This window comes from Daucus carota, chromosome 7 (assembly GCF_001625215.2).
Source record: "Daucus carota subsp. sativus chromosome 7, DH1 v3.0, whole genome shotgun sequence".
In the NCBI taxonomy this organism is placed as follows: Eukaryota; Viridiplantae; Streptophyta; class Magnoliopsida; order Apiales; family Apiaceae; genus Daucus; species Daucus carota.
Genome location: NC_030387.2, coordinates 14,611,052 through 14,627,157, shown reverse-complemented (window position 1 = coordinate 14,627,157; position 16,106 = coordinate 14,611,052). Strand labels below are relative to the sequence as shown.

At 36.4% G+C, this 16,106-nt stretch overlaps 1 protein-coding gene across 7 annotated transcripts in view; it reads right to left on the bottom strand.

Moving 5' to 3' along the window:
• Window positions 1–16,106, bottom strand: part of LOC108196293 (myosin-8) — a 38,685-nt gene that overhangs the window by 14,822 nt on the left and 7,757 nt on the right. For 5 of the 7 annotated variants that reach the window (XR_010285563.1, XM_064081192.1, XM_017363520.2 and 2 more), the window contains 14 exons: window positions 15,938–16,074; window positions 15,718–15,864; window positions 15,523–15,624; window positions 15,136–15,193; window positions 14,944–15,045; window positions 13,300–13,337; window positions 13,050–13,203; window positions 12,641–12,811; window positions 12,421–12,552; window positions 12,219–12,328; window positions 12,056–12,116; window positions 10,646–10,823; window positions 10,404–10,540; window positions 8,384–8,560 (listed from right to left, as the gene is read on the bottom strand). Coding sequence is in view for 6 of the 7 variants with exons in the window: in XM_064081192.1 (XP_063937262.1) it covers window positions 8,384–8,560; window positions 10,404–10,540; window positions 10,646–10,823; window positions 12,056–12,116; window positions 12,219–12,328; window positions 12,421–12,552; window positions 12,641–12,811; window positions 13,050–13,203; window positions 13,300–13,337; window positions 14,944–15,045; window positions 15,136–15,193; window positions 15,523–15,624; window positions 15,718–15,864; window positions 15,938–16,074 (1,704 nt within the window). In the remaining variant the exon portion in view is untranslated. The remainder of the gene's footprint in view (window positions 1–8,383; window positions 8,561–10,403; window positions 10,541–10,645; window positions 10,824–12,055; window positions 12,117–12,218; window positions 12,329–12,420; window positions 12,553–12,640; window positions 12,812–13,049; window positions 13,204–13,299; window positions 13,338–14,943; window positions 15,046–15,135; window positions 15,194–15,522; window positions 15,625–15,717; window positions 15,865–15,937; window positions 16,075–16,106) is intronic. The other 2 variants (XM_064081193.1, XM_017363518.2) reach the window with 1 other exon arrangement.

Genomic DNA, 16,106 nt, shown 5'->3' with positions numbered 1-16,106 from the left:
ATTCCCCTTAGCAAAAATTATAGATAATCATATTTTGATTGGCTATATTTGCTGAACCAACAAACCTTTTAGGTATAATTTTAGCTATCATATTATACATAATACCATTGGAGTGTCTACCCTTCCCCTTAGGTAAAAATTTACATAATCATTATTTTATTATATTTTAGCTAACAGTTTTTGTTATCACCCTTGGAGATGCTCTGACATGTATGTTGTTATTAGGTATAATTTGTTTAGGTAACTAAGGGAATGCAACATGCATTATCCTTTAGATTAGATTTTATTTTGTTATGATATATTTTACTATTATAAGTTCTTATTACCACTTACCATATCAAATTTTTTTATATTTTTTCATCTTATATTGTCTCATTTGAATTTATCTTTGTTGATTTTTAATAATTTTTTTATTAAATTTAGTTTATCACCTTCACTTATGGACTTATTATTTTCTATTAGCACTATCAACTTATTATTTGTTTGATTTGTTATTTTAGGGCACCAAGATAGAAAGCAAAGCGGTGAGCCATCAAAATGTATTTTAATAACCGGATGCACATATGATAATACTAGTCGACACCGATAACTGTATTTAAGTACGATCGGGGCGGGGTTCCTGGCCTATCCCAAGCCTAATTGGACCCTTGGTGAGGCTCTATTGGGCTCAGGGTGGATTAAGAGGGTTGGTAGCCCCCAAGTATGTGATGTCATACGGGGTAATGTCATGTAGGCATGGATGATGTCATGTGGAGGGGGGATTTCTCTTGATTTCTATTTCAGTGATTTCTATTTGCGCGTGTGCACCCACACACAAACACACACACGGACACACGCACATATATATATACGGGCTAACTCCACTACAAACTCCCTTAAACTAAAAACTAGAAATCGGTGATTGGAACAGTTATATTTAGTGATTATTTAGTTCTATCTTGGCTCCATCCCCACCCATCCCAGATCCAGCTCCAACCCCAACCCCACCCCAACCTTCCTTCAATTAGGGGTGTCAAACGGATAAAACGGATACGGATTTGCCCATATCCGTATCCGCGTACTCAAAACCGAATCCGGATCCAGATCCGCAAATTTTAGAAAAAAAATCTGTATCCGTATCCGGATACCGATAATATCTGGATCCGTTTTTTCAAACATCGCCAAAAATCAAATATACATTCTGAGATTAATTAAAAAACATATTTTGAACCATTCAATAGCAAATGTATACTCAGAAATTAGTAAAATACTTTAACAAAAGCTTGGGCATTCAGGCCAAATCTTTTGAACAAAATATTAATTTTAATAACTTAAAATCACAAAAACAACACTATCTGCAACAATTTTAAAAAGAAAAGGCTTGATGAAGATAGTTCTATTTTCTCCATATGCAAGATACTTAATGTTTCTTTTTTATTTTAAATATTAATTCTTGTTCAAAATTTATATGATAAAATAAAAAATATAAAAAAATAATAAATTTATATAAGTACTATTAAATATATATATATATATATAATAAATAATTTTAGATACGGATATTTTCAGATCCGGATACGCCTATATCCATATCCGTATCCGCAATCCCTGGATTCGAATACGGATAATATCTGTTTTATTCCAAACACGGATTATATCCGCTCTTTCCCGGATACGACAACGGATTTTCCGGACGGATATCGGATTTTTTTGACAGCCTGCCTTCAATCACCAATTTATACGGTATTAATCCCTAAAAATTATCAATATATCATCAACATTACCCGCTATCTCACATCTGCTACCATAATCTTATTGCCTCGGCCTTTGCCGCCACCATCATAACACCATAGCATCATCACCATCTCAATCACCGTCACGGCACCTTAACCACCAAATCTACACCAATTATCAACATTATGTCAAACACAAATCTAGAGGCAGAGCCCCGACAAATCGGACGACTAATCTAGCTGCTACGGCGTAGCAACGACCTGGCTTTTCGATTCAACAGTTAAAAGTTTGTGGTTCTGAGATTTTGGAGAAAGAAAAGGAGAAAGAAGGCAGTGGGAGAATATAAGGGGGGGTGTTATGATGGTAAGTAATCGCTAGTTGTGGTAAGTTATGGTGACAAGTGGCGATAACTATTAGTAAGGCGATGGTGGCAAGTCATAAAAGGTGCTGATAATGGTGGAAAGAGGTCTATTATCGTTGTACATGTGAAGATGATGATCATATACGTTGTATATATGTATGTCTATATTTATATTTGAGAGATGTTATATAAAAGATAGTGATTTGTGATGTACAAGTTGGTGATTTCTATAATTAAAAATTGGTTAGGGACTAGTTTTTACTTTGTAGACTAATTTGGTTTGTATTGGAGCAAGACTTTATGTGTGTGTGTGTGTGTAGTTTCACTCCAACACAACTACAAACTAGTGTAAAATAGGGCGGCTGGTGTCATCTGGGGGGTGAGGTGACGTCATAATGTCAACATTATGAGTCTGGGGTGAGTCCCGGAGATGGATGGCATCATCATGATTTTATACATGTGGGGAGTGGGGTTAGTAAATTGAGGGTTGGAGGTTGACACATTGGTTTGTATTTGAGTAAAAGCCTATTTATATATCGAATTTATAATATATATTAATAGACTTTTTGTATAATTTTTAGTCACGGCTATTTTATTTTTAATGCAAAGCTAAAATCTATTTATTTTATTATTTAAGATATGATGCACCAAATATGATTGGTTTGGTTTATAAGATATGACAGTCCAAGTGACGTACACTCCAAATATTGTAACAAATTATTTTTGTATTGTTTAATTTAATATTACCACTTCTATATGTTGGGTGCATGCTTATAATTAAAATGTCAGTAATAATTATATATCTTCTATCCTTGTGTTCATTTTAAGATCTCCTTACATTTCACCTCTGTTACACAGATAGTGGAATAGCTATCATTAGTTAGTTAGGACTGCCAGCTAAGCATAACTGATTCTGGCATAGAGGTGGTAGAATATTATAGCGTGTTGGACAAGTATAGTAGCTTCCAGGCTGTTCTCTAGTTGTGTATATAAGCATAGTTCTATTTTCAGTTGTAAGAAAGCTTAATAGAAACATTTTAGTTAGTTACAGAGCTTCTTCTTCATCTTCCATTTCTCCATTTCTGCAACTTTATTCTACAGCTCTAGCTTTGTGATATGGTATCAGAGCTTTGATCTCTGGTTCCTTTCGCCGAGAGTATGCGATCTTATGCTTCCGCGCTACACAATACACCACAAACATCACAAAATCTAGGTCAAATGGCGACAAATCCGGTTATTGACATCAATCATCCATACTTCTTGAGTTCTTCTGATCATCCTGGACTAGCACTTGTGGCGCTTACTGATGTGTTAACAGATCACAATTATGCTCAGTGGAGCAGATCTGTCAACATTGCTCTGTCTTCTAAGCTCAAACTCGGATTTATCGATGGATCTCAACGCAAACCTGCTGATAATTCGCCACATGTTGCTCTCTGGCAACGCAGCAATGCTCTGGTAACTTCGTGGATTCTTAACTCTGTTTCCTCTGAAATTAGGAAAAGTATTGTGTATATGAACACTGCTAAATAGATCTGGGATGATTTAGCCACACGTTATTCACAAAATAATGTTCCTCGACTGTTTAATCTTCGCAAAGAACTAGCATCACACACTCAAGGCACTAAAAGTCTCACTACATACTTTACACACTTTCGTGGATTACTTGATGAATTGGAGAATCTAGCTCCAATTCCTCGCTGTATTTGTGTTACTACGAATTGTGCCTGTGGTGTTTCTGATAAAATTGATCAGTATGAGAGGCAGATGCAGTTGAGTCAATTTCTGATGGGGCTCAATGACACGTTTACCTCTACTCGAGGACATATCATGCTCATGAAACCGTTGCCTGATTTAAGTCAAGCGTATGCTATGCTTCTTCAAGATGAAAATCAGAGAGACAGTGCTAATCAGTTAACATTGACCTCTGAGCACACAGCTATGAATGTCAAACTACCTACAGCTAAGTCCAAATTTACAGCAAAGAAAGAGGAAAAGAAAGGATCTGATCTGACTTGTGACTATTGCAAGATGTCTGGACATACAAGGGATAAATGTTTTGCTCTTCATGGATATCCTGAATGGCATAGGCTCCATGGCCAGCCTAAACCTAAAATCAGGAATCAGCCTAACAAGCAATCAACTGTGAACTCTGCTCAGATCAAGCCAGATGCTCCTGAATCTATCACAGATGTTAAAACATCTTCTGCTCTCTCTGAAACTCAGTGTCAACAAATTATGCAGATGATTCAAGCTCAACTTCAACCAGCTGCTGCTAACAATGCACCTTGGATACATAATGCTACTGGTAACACTGTTGCAGGTATCTTTAAACCTTCGATTCACTCAGTTATATATGCCTCACCTGTGCATTTTGCACATGCTGATAATACTTGGATTTTAGATTCCGGTGCCACACATCATATTACACCATTTTTGCATCTTGTTCATAATGCAAAATCAGTTCATACTGATTTAAATCTGCCTGGAGAGTCCTGCACAGTAACTCATATTGGTGAAGTGTGTTTAACTACAGACATTGTGTTGACTGAGGTTCTAGTTGTCCCTAATTTTCAGTGCAATCTTTTGTCTATTGCTAAACTACTGGAAAAGACAAACAACACAGTTATTTTCACCTCTACTAAATGCATTCTACAGGACTCAGCTATGAAGAAGGGGAAAGAGATTGGTAGCTTGATGGATGGACTGTACAAATTATCAACCTCTACAAGTCTACATGCAAATAAAGTTCAGTCAATGTCTGTTTCACAGTGGCACAGCAGACTTGGACATCCATCAGTGACTGTGCTACAACATATTAAAGCTATTACTATTCCATCTAGTACTGTATTACCTGATTGTGAAACTTGTCACCTAGCTAAGCAAGTCAGACTGCCTTTTCCTACTAGAGAAAGCAAAAGTAGTAGTGTTTTTGAGATTATCAATTGTGATGTGTGGGGGCCATATAGACATACAACTCATGGTCATTGTAATCAGTTCTTAACCATAGTAGATGATTTCTCTAAATGCACTTGGTTATTTCTTTGCTCTGCTAAATCTCAAGTTCCACAGTTGCTCAAAAATTTTGTGTCCTTTGTACACAATCATTTTGGCAAAACTATAAAGATTGTGAGATCTGATAATGGTTCAAAATTCATCAATCATGATTTACAGACACATTTTCTACAGCTGGGAATTGTTCAACAGTTCACTTGTTCATACACCCCTCGGCAGAATGGCTCTGCTGAGAGAAAGCATCAACACTTACTTAATGTGGCAAGAGCTTTGAGATTTCAGTCTCATCTTCCTATACAATTCTGGGGAGATTGTGTGCTCACAGCCACACATTTGATTAATATACTTCCAACCCCTGTGTTGAAGTACAAATCTCCATTTGAAGTTCTATTTGGAAAGCTGCCTGATTATTCTAGTCTTAAAAACTTTGGATGTCTTTGTTACATCTCAAATCTGTATGACAAGCCAGATAAGTTTGCCCCAATGTTAATTAAGTGTGTATTTCTGGGCTATCCTTTCAATAAAAAAGGCTACAGAGTCATGTGCCTCCAAACAAGAAAGTGCTACATATCCAGAGATGTTTTATTTGTTGAAGACCACTATCCTTTTCAACATATCTCTGCTAATCCTCAAGCTGATACAGGATCACCCATGTTTCCTACTTCACCATTTCATGAGTTTCTTACAGATGAAACTCCTGCCATTGTGATTCCTGTAAATTCTGTTACTGAGAATCAGGGAACACCTAAGACACAAGTTACTCCTGAGACACAGGACACTACTGAGCAACAGGATGCTCCTCCTGTCTCTAACTCCAGGCCAGTCAGAAATAAGCAACTTCCCACCAAATATAAAGATTTTGTTGGATTGCCATCTACTGCTACTGCATCCACAGTGATCTGCAACAAGACAGGTTCATCTTGTGCCTGTCCTTTGTCAGATGTCATGTCTTATGAGAAGTTTTCACCTTCATATCAGAAGTTCTTATGTGCTACTGCTGCTACTGCAATACCTTATACTTACAAGCAAGCATCAAAGGACTCCAACTGGCTTCAGGCTATGAAGCTTGAACTTCAAGCTTTAGAAAGCAATCATACCTGGGAGTTAGTCCAGAAACCACCAGACCAACTTATTGTAGACTGTAAGTGGCTTTTCAAAATAAAATATCTGCCCAATGGTCAAATTGAACGTTACAAGGCGCGCCTGGTGGCCAAAGGATTTACTCAGACGTATGGTCTTGATTTTTTTGAAACCTTTGCACCTGTTGCAAAGATGACTAGTGTCAGACTGCTCATTGCTCTTGCTGCTGCTCAGAACTGGCCAATTTCTCAGCTAGACGTCACCAATGCCTTCCTTCATGGTGAACTACATGAACAGGTTTACATGAAATTGCCCCCTGGCTACTTTGCACTGTCTGCTATACCACAGATGAATAATATTTCTGATATGGACAATTTGGTTTGCAAACTAACCAAATCCATTTACGGTTTAAGACAAGCTCCTAGATGCTGGTTCACTAAGTTTGCTACAACATTGAAATCCTACAATTTTATACAATCTCATGCTGATAACAGTTTGTTCACTCTTCATACTTCAAGTCACTTTGTAGTTGTCTTGGTGTATGTCGATGACATTCTCATAACAGGGACAGATACTGATCTTATCAAGAAGATCATTAACTACATGAGCACAGCTTTCAAAGTTAAAGACTTGGGACACTTGAAATACTTCTTGGGTATTGAAATTGCCAGATCTAAATCAGGCATTTATATTCACCAAAGGAAGTACACTCTGGATATTTTACAGGATTCTGGGATGCTTGGTGCCAGGCCTTCTAAAGTCCCAATGGAGCAAAATCATACATTACAGCAAAATACCAGTACTCTTCTGTCTTCAGCTGATGTTGCTTCATATAGGAGACTGGTTGGCAGATTACTGTACTTGACAGTGACTAGACCTGATTTGGCTTACTCAGTACAGGTCTTGTCACAGTTCATTGCTGCTCCTCGGATTGATCACCTACATGCTGCTTATAAAGTAATTAGATACTTGAAGTCTTCACCAGGACAAGGACTGTTTTTGCTGCTAACACACCTTTGACTCTTACAGCCTTCTGTGATTCTGATTGGGGGGGATGCAAGACCTCTAGACAGTCATTAACTGGCTATTGTATCATGTTTGGCAACTCCCTCATCTCTTGGAAATGTAAAAAGCAGCATACGGTTTCCAGGTCTTCAGCTGAGGCTGAATATAGGTGTATGGCTGACACATGCTGTGAAATAACATGGTTGCTACATCTGTTTAAAGCGTTTGGCCTTATCAAGCTTACACCTGTCAAACTGCTATGCGACAGCAAGTCAGCATTGTACATTGCCTCTAACTCTGTGTATCATGAACGGACCAAACACATCGAACTTGATTGTCATTTGGTCAGAGAGAAATTACAACTTGGTGTCATTACCACAGCTCATGTTGAGTCAGCACATCAGCCTACTGATATTTTCACTAAGTCTCTATCCTCCACTTCTTTGCAGTACTTAATGTCCAAGTTGGGGATTGTTAATTACTTCCAATCCTCCAACTTGAGGGGGGATGTTACACAGATAGTGGAATAGCTATCATTAGTTAGTTAGGACTGCCAGCTAAGCATAACTGATTCTGGCATAGAGGTGGTAGAATATTATAGCGTGTTGGACAAGTCTAGTAGCTTCCAGGCTGTTCTCCAGTTGTGTATATAAGCATAGTTCTATTTTCAGTTGTAAGAAAGCTTAATAGAAACATTTTAGTTAGTTACAGAGCTTCTTCTTCATCTTCCATTTCTCCATTTCTGCAACTTTATTCTACAGCTCTAGCTTTGTGATAACCTCCCCAACCCCAATTAAGAAAACTTGATAGACAATTATCTAATGAATAGAATACTATCGCATTCGTAAACAGATCTCTGTTGGTTTGAATAGGGGGTAGAGCATGACTGGAAGAAAATGCTAGGATTTTGGATGTGTAACCTATACGATCTAATGTTGCTGAACAGGAAGGTGAGTGCTTTTCTATATCTCACATATAGAAGAGCTCAAGAGCAAGCTGCTATAGCACTTTCCAATGCTACTAATTAGCAGGCTAATATTAGAGAAGATAAATTTCCACTTCTCAACTTGTAAATAGTGCATATAACTTCGAGTTCTCCATAAGGAGGGATTAAGCAGCTATATTCCAGGGAGAATACTCCCCAAGACGTATGACTGCATACTACAAAACAGAAAGCAAGAATTATTTGTGATTTAATGAATGAGTTACCCTCATGCGTTTCTCTAACTGCAATTGCCCAGTCAGTTCCTCAACTTCCTGTTCCAATTTACTCTTGGGTTCCAAGTTACTCTTAGGGTCCAATTTACTCTTAGGTTCCAAGTTACTCTTAGGTTCCAATTTAATCTTAGCGCTAGCAGCTTGGGGAGGACCAGTTCCTTTAGCAACCTGCAGGTAGGAAAAAACACCTGTAAATACATTTAAATATTCAAAATAGAGGATCCTTGGGCTAATGAATTTGATACAGAGTTTAGATTGAACAAAATTCTTCTAAGTGACGCACCATATGTTCTTTCATTCTTTTGTATGAATACCAACAGGTTGTCACACCTCAATAACTGGCACACTTCAGCATACAAAGTGAGAACTACAAAGAATTATATCTTGTCATCCCCAAAGCCAATAGATTTTTTTAATTCCTACCAAATTAGAGCTTTATACGTATAAGTAGTATGACATATAGGCCAGCCCTCTGGCCTTTTCCCAAACCCCACAATGAGTTTATAGTTGTTTTTGTTCCCACTTTAAGAACGGTATCATTAAGTTGATGTAACATGTTAGTTTGAAACGGAATAAGTGTGATCTGCTTTCTCTGTATGATGTGTAGGACAGTTTCACCTTTAGTATATAATTATTTATAGACGAAACAACAAACACTAGAAGAAAGGAAAATGAACATCGTTTAACATCCTTGCTTTCCTTACTCCCACAAGGAGGAGGAAGGGGGCATATGACTTGTGCAACCCAAAGAATTACTGGATTCGATGACAAACCAAAATGTGGAGATATCAATTACAGCTAGACTAATTAACACCTAATAAATCAAAAGATGAGCTTCAAAAGCATCACAATATGACCATTGTTATCAATAATATACCTACGCCAAGAGATAAAGTGGAGCTAGTGGATGACTACCTAATAAGATTGATAATATGTTTTATGTCCTTCAAAAGTAATTTAAATGAAGTAGCATAAAATTAGAGGGATAACTGAGAACACAATATAAGGTCTTGATCGATGTTCTAACTACACAAACAACAGAAGACATATAATCTACAACATAATTTCACTAAAAAATATGCATGTTTAGAGTGTGTTAAAATTTTATGCATCCAGGTTCACACTTCAAAAGGCCATCATATTATGAAACATTACTCTCGTATTGCCTAAAAACTTATATTGCTTAAACGCGTCATTCACTTGGCCAGTGAGCCTTGCAAAAACTCTTAAAAAGCTTATTAGAAAACATTCTTTATGTTAGCATATCTTTAAAACAAGATACAACTTGTACAGATATTTTGGTGGGGTAATTCTGAATTAAAATTCACAATTCAGAATCATATTAAAATTCTTTCGGATCCGTAGATTCAATAATTTCAGCATACATAACTGCTTTTGCCTCAATTTCTATCACCATATGAGTTTAAAAGCTTCATGCCCATAAATGGAGTTTTTGCATTGAACTTCTTTCATACTATGAGCCAAATATTTTTATTTTTTCTATTTAACCATCCAGACTTCTTATAGGCACTCTTTAAGCCTCTAGAGTTGTGTTGTACTGTTTAATCAAAGCTATATAAGAAAGCTTAACCTGGCTTATTATGTGTTGACTTCAGGACTAAGAACAATCAATTACACCTTTGACTCTTGGCACATAAAAGAACAACTTATCCTTCACTAAAGCTACTAATAATAGCAAATCCGCAATTGATTGTATCTGTGACACGGCTACTAAATTAGAAGAAAGATAATTCTTCCAAAGAATTTTATCAGAAATATTCACCCTAATTGACTTGAAAATTATTTAAGATTCCAACTTCACAACAATTAAAACACATAATTCCTTAGTGATTTAAAAACCCATAAAATTACCAACAGTGTCCTGTCTATGGTATTAACTATTTCAGTGTAAGAAGTTACAAGAGTTGCTAGTATGGTATTAACGCTGTAAATGAGTGGGAAAAGTAAATTTTGGCATTAATTTTGTACCAATATCGTTACATGTATTCACCTGCATTTTTGCTGCTTTAGTTTGCTTCCTAGTCCGAAAATTAAGCCGAGCAGACATCCCACGTATTCCAGCTTGAATGTTAATAGCTGACTGCACCAACCTTTTGGCAGTCTCATATCTCTGGCGTGCTACTTGCCCTGTAATCATCATGTAGACAGAAGAATAGTCAAAAAGACATGTAGTTAATAACATTAAAGCTTCTGTATAATTGATAGAATGCAGATATTTAAATTTATATATACTTCTGCAATATGTTTGGAATGGTATGACACAGAACCGCAATCTTGTAAAGTCCCTATGAGCATGGTATGAACGAAATTTGCTCTGGATGATAATTGCTGATTTTCCCAAGAGTTCAGTAAGATGAGCATCTAGCTCTGCCATTTGACCAGCTCGAAGAAATACTTTTGTCTTGCCAACCTGCAAAATTGATTAGATCAATTGTGGTTGACTCATTACTCAGTATTATAATTACAGAGCTTTCGTTTTTGTTGCTAAGCTGATCTACGCATCTAGACTGGCCAAGAAACATATAGAAGCTTTAAATGTATTTCAAGTGCAAATACTTTCAATATAATATGTTTAAATTTTCCTACATTAGATCATATAATAATATAAATAACATGTTTCGTAGTTTACTAATAGTAATATAAAAAGGACATTCCAAGAACAGACAACAAAATTAGAAATAAACATTTACAATGGTCAGGAAGAGATTTGTGTAACCAATAGTATGTTAGGAGTTGTCACACATCGGTTGTGGGAGGGGCAGAAAGTTAGAATATAAGCAGCCAGATATCTCCAATAATATGAGGCATTTTGGGAGGTGCCCAAAAAGCAGACAATATCATATACTATTGTGGAGTTAAGGATCGCTTAGTTGGACCAAAAAGTGGTATCAGAGCCAGGTAAGGAAGAGGCAAGTGGGTCTTCCAGTTGGGACTAGGGGGAGCTACATAGCCATATGGACTTCCAGTGTAAGATATTTGTTAGTTAGACCAAAAAGTGGTATTAGAGCTAGGCAAGGAAGAGGCAGATGAGCAACCTAGAATGTGGATTTGTTTTTTCGGCATCTCCCAAGGCCTCTTACTATTGCAGTTATCTGGCTGCTTATATTCTAGCATTCTGCCCTCCCACAACCGATGTGGGACAACTCCTAATATAGTACAAGCACGCATAATAGGAAAAAAAATCAAGCAATAAAGGCAACAATTATTGAGCAAGAAAATGAAGAATGGAGGATACAATGTCTTGTTTGAAGAATGGAGGAAGGAACATTTTTTTCCATATATCTATACAACATTAAAATGTTATCTGGCTGCTTATATTCATATACATTTTTTTTTGGTTTGAGATCTTGTTTGAAGAATGAAGGAAGGAACAAGGATCATAAGTATATATCTATACAACAGTAAAATTTTATTTCACTCCCTTTGAACTTCATTCCTTCCAATCAAACAGAGCATGTTTGATTGACACTCGAATCAAGACATCATTATTTACTCTTCAAATCAAAATATAAATAACAAATTGCAGAGACAATTTGGATGTAATTTTTTTTTAATAAAATGTATTTAATGCATCATGTTTTTTCTTGGTCCATTGTTGTATGCAAATCATATACGAATTTCGCACTTCAACCAAGAACATACCTGGTAGCCCTTAAGGCCTGTCTTCTCCAAGAGCTTCTTGCAAGCAGTAACTTCATCATATCTTCAGAGTGAAAACCAGAAACAAAAATCTGTTACAGATCAAACAAAGAATAGATGACACATATAATACATAAAATCATATTAGTGAAGTCCATAAAGCAACCTTCCACCCAAAATATCAGGTTCAAGTAATCTAAATCTTGTTTTGAATTCATCAAACGTTTTCCTTGTTGGAAACCCAGCACGACTGATCCTTATTGCCTCCATGACTCCCTGAAGATATCAATAGGATATCTATATTTCTGAGTTTTGCCAAAATAACAAACTATCACTAAGATACAAATGACATTTAGAGCTAAACTAACCCCACATTGAAGCTGATGTAGTGCATTTTTATTCTCAAAGATACCAGGCTTCAGAAGATTGTTTGGCTTTATACAACGAACATAGTGTGGCTCTGTAGCACTAAGTGTCTCAAGCAAAGACTGGAGTTGTTGCTGTTGGGAGACAATCCATAAATGAAAATTGCAGAATGTGAAACCAAACTTTTCAAATCAAACAAGTGGGTAAGCAGTACAAACATACCTTGAATCGGGAACCTATTGACGAAAATTTTGATTTATTGGAAGATTGTACAGGTAAGGGTGGGAACAGTCCTGATACAAAGGGACTCCTGGAAGCACTCATAAGATCTTGATGCTCTCCTATAACATAGTCTTTATTTTTATCCAGGAAAAATTCACTCTGATAAGTGACCTGAAGCAGAATAAAATACTATTAATGTTGAAACTATTCCATCTTTATTTAAGGTACAATCTACTCGAATGAAGTTTTTCTTGTTTTGTTAATGGCGAATGACACAAATTCAAGTAATCATGCACACATGTCTCCACTGAGGCTCGAACCTTCGACCTCTTGTTAACAAGAGATGAGGGAGGGCTATCCACTAAATTATAATTATAGGGAATTCGAATAAGGTTTTGAGAATACTAACACAGCTCCTATGAACAGAAGTACATACATCACCAGCATAATGGCATATCGTAAAATCAGTCTGTGAAAACTTCGGCTTTTTGAAACGTTTATGAGAGCTGAAGGTTTGATACAACTTTTCTGCGAACGTTTTATGTGTTGATCTGGGCAAAATGCTAAAACCAATAACCAAGTTAGCCTCAATAAATGTCTACTTATTTGGTCCAATCATGTTGAGAAAATAAATACCAAGGTTTCAGAAGCAAACATACCAAGCCTCATCCAGAAGAGCAATTATTCCTCCAGGTTTCTGAAATATTAGATATAATATATTAGCGAATCAATTTCCATATAATTAACACACCTAGATTATGTGTGCGTGTGCAGTAAGTGAACATTTGGAAACCAAGTCAATTTAGGTCAAAACTACAATCACAACTTTGAAAATAAGCATATTTAAGCCCAACATTTCATCTTCTAAAAAGGGGTAATGGGGATTCATGTTGTCAAATGGCCTATTCCACTCCTGGAAGCTGCAAAATTAGGCTCTATCGCACGTAACGAAAGTCATAAATTTTTAGCTGGACCCACCATTAAGGTCTATTTCAGATAAGTCTAAAAATTTCTTTCAGAATGCACTAGTTGGATTGTATACATAAGTCGCAGACACTCATCTGCTTCTCTATAATAATGAAGACCAGAGAAACCCTCATGATGGAAAGAATGTGATAGGTTGTGGAAATAGTGGTAGAATTTAGTCTACCAACATTTAAACTGCATATTTGCAAAAATATGAAGTCAAAGCTATCAGAGGCGTGCTACATCATTACTCCCTCCTATATCTGTACAAGTAGGCTGCCAGACTTAAAATTGACATTTAAATGATTAATCCTTCTCAGACACCTGTACTTAATCATCAGAAATGTCTTTGAAAAAAGGTCCTTATTCATGAAATCCCAGGTTTGGTGGTGTCCAATTTATATCAATTCCTGTTTTATTATGATTTAGGGTTCGAATATTTAGGTTCAGTGAATAGTGTTCGGGTACATAGAGACCATAGGTTAGTACAAATTTAATTTAGTCTCAGAGTGAGAGTAGGATCTTACAGGGGCTCGAACAAGAACGTATAATGAACTTAATATTTGTCTTTGACAAGCAAAATTGTCTTGCCACTAATTATGCCTCAAACTTTAAAGATAAAGTGCAGCTGATTTACTTGAGCATTGCCAAACAACATTAAATTTGTTGTCAGTTCTATCATCTTCCAATATGTTAGATTCTTCATTTGTCATTTACCATAGTCTCATGAGGCTCTGTTTGAGTTGGTTATATCAGTATATTAGCCTAGTCTGAGTACGAAATTTATTTTATCATGCAAATCTGTTTTCAATCATTAAGAAAGATAGTATCCCAACACAAATATGAATTCATAAAATATGTCTGCTTTCTACAAAGCTTCACTAGGCAAATCTACAAGTAAATTCACCATTTCTGCAAATTACATTCCCCTTGGTCAGACTTAACCTTTTCCTATGTTACAGTTCTCAATGTCCAGGACGGAGTTTATTTTTACTCTCCCTTTCTTTAGTAAAATTAAGTCATTCACCTTCAAGTTAATAATTTATTAAGCACACTGACGATTCCAATTTCTGTATGTTGATATACATCTTGTCTACTGTTTCCCTTGTCCACTTCAGTGTTTGTAATTAGTCTAAAACTCTGGGAACTGGCCATTTACTTCCTTCTACATATCTTTATATCAGGGCCTAATACATCAAATTCTTATAGGAGGCTTAACATATCATATTTTTAATTTCATTCGGTAAACATAAACATGGAAATAAGGGAAAAGGAGGGTGGCTGGAAGAGGGGGAGGTGGGGGGAGACATGGATGCTTTTCATATGCATTCATTAACCTTTTCAATGAGATCAAGAATATCTTGATTGTCAACAAACTCTATATAACTCCAGTCAATAGCTTCTTTTTTGTACTCCTCTTGTTCCATCTTGAAAACATGCTGCCAAAGAGAAAATGACATGCTACCTTAGCTTAAGAGAGTTTCTCTAAAACTGCTCATGAAAAGAGAAGGCATAGTCTATGCATGAACCTGATTGAAGTGTTGTTGAAGTTTTTCATTGGTTAGATTGATACAAAATTGTTCAAAGCTGCATGAAACCACAGTATATTATTTAACCAAATAAGCATTATGCCATGTAAGAATGTATTGAGAAAGTACATTTTCAAATCAGCAAGCTATTCAGTAAAGCCCATACAAAATAAAGCACATTATTCAGCTGAATATGAGCATTTATGAATCGAACCCACATATAAATAAAGCAACAACTTCCAAATGAACAGATATTCAGTATGTAAAAGACAATAGGTATATGACTTTTCCGTAGATCCCACCATCGCTAGAAAATGAAATTTCCCATCGCCTTTTAGGTGTGCAGTACATATAAATGTTGGAAACAAAAGCGTACCGGCTAAGCACCTGTTTGTCTTGAAACTCTCAAATCCATAGATATCCAATACCCCAATCAAATATTTTGAGCCAGGATCTTGACCAATAGTATCATTAATCTTCTTCACAATCCTGTGTTACTAAGTAAGTGAGTTGTTCGATATAAAGAGAAGTGAGGCACCAATCACCTATCAATGTAAGATCTACAAGACGGATCATACTCACCAATCAAATAATCTCGAGTAAACAGTTTTTGCCAAAGCATCTCTGCTGATTGCAGCAGCGGCCGGGTCTAGGTGTTTGGTTATGGCCTCACCCCTAGTTACTATCACACGTTTGCACAAGGAGTCTTCTAGTGACTTCTCATCACACCTGAACAAGAGAAGCATGTTACAGAGGTACTCATATCTGCACATAACATAAGTGGGTCTTAAAACATAATTACATAAATAGCTCAGCTGCAGTTTTTAAATGTAACCGAGATTGATCATCCTTAGGTGTAGAAGAATCCGAATCCCCACCCTTTTTGAACTCAATATTTCCTAAGTGGAGAACAGCTGCCACCACTCGGAAAATTGCATCCTACTAAAAAAGTTATGTTAGCAAACGATCGT